Consider the following 1,147-nt stretch of genomic DNA (forward strand, 5'->3'; position numbering starts at 1 on the left):
CCACGTAAAAGGGCAAAGACCAAGGAAGAGAAGGAGCAGCGCCGTATCGAGCGTATTCTCAGAAACAGAAAGGCTGCACATGCTTCGAGAGAGAAGAAGAGAAGACATGTGGAGTTTTTGGAGTCGTATGTTGTTGATCTGGAGAAGCAGATGCACCTGGTGAAGTTGTTGAACGAGGAGTTGCTGGGGAATTACACTGGCGGTAATTCCACCGTTGATGAGTTGTTGAAGAAAATTGCCGCGTTGCCTGATTTGAAGGAGTCCAAGCGCCAGCATGCCCATGACATTGAGAACGTTGGTGAATATCAGTGCTCTAACGATGTTGACATGGAGACCGATACGGCGGCCAACCTCCCAAATACCCCTGAGTCACACACTGTGTCGTCAGAAGCTGTGAAATCAGAATACGAACAGGATGTTGTGCCTCAGTTGAGCCCTTCAAGACAGGACTCCATTAGCGAGCCTTCTGAGAATGGCTCCCCAGCGTTTATATCTCCACAGGCCACGCCTCTATCGAAGGACAGATTCTCACTGGACATCATCAGTGACGTGCCACAGAGTATCTCTATGGAATCGATGATTTCAATCCCATTTAACGATACTTTTATGAAGAAGGAGGATGAGTTCATCCTGCAGATACCCGACACCACAACCACTACCACCATTTCCGGTGATAAACTTGGCCTTGATGACTATCGTGTTATCACGAATGATGACGAGTTTGACTTTGTTGAGTTGCGCAATCCAGCAGTGATTGCGGTTGAAGCATTGAATATTGTGCCACAAGTTTTGAAGCTGACCGAAGGATGGAGGTCCCATTATATCTGTGTTCTCTAATAGTATTTCTCAGGTGAGATGCTCTTGGTGAACACAGCTGTGTATGGGATATCCTGCATCTTTCTCATCTGTGTTTGATTCATCTCTTGTGGTGATCAATTATTTGCATTGCTTCCAACTTGTGCCCGATGCGCCAACAAGTTCATTCGACTTAAATGATTTCATGATGCTCGATGGGTTATCACATTAAAGTTAATATTTTGTTGTTTTTCTATTTCTGGTTATTGGTTTGTTTCAAGATCATTCTTTTCTATTCTATTAACCTTTTATTCTTGTGTTCTTCCTCCGTTGGTATTTTTATACGGTGTTT

The 1,147-nt window shown here is 44.1% G+C and overlaps 1 protein-coding gene across 1 annotated transcript; it reads left to right on the top strand.

Annotated features, from left to right (window-relative positions):
* HAC1 (transcription factor HAC1) lies at nt 1-1,147 on the top strand (the record flags this gene model as incomplete). The annotated part of the gene is made up of 1 exon (XM_020217764.1): nt 1-1,147. A coding segment is annotated over one exon (837 nt), but the record flags the coding sequence as incomplete, so codon positions are not given.

The sequence above is a fragment of the Cyberlindnera jadinii genome (genome assembly GCF_001661405.1).
Source record: "Cyberlindnera jadinii NRRL Y-1542 unplaced genomic scaffold CYBJAscaffold_21, whole genome shotgun sequence".
Classification (NCBI taxonomy): domain Eukaryota; kingdom Fungi; phylum Ascomycota; class Saccharomycetes; order Phaffomycetales; family Wickerhamomycetaceae; genus Williopsis; species Williopsis jadinii.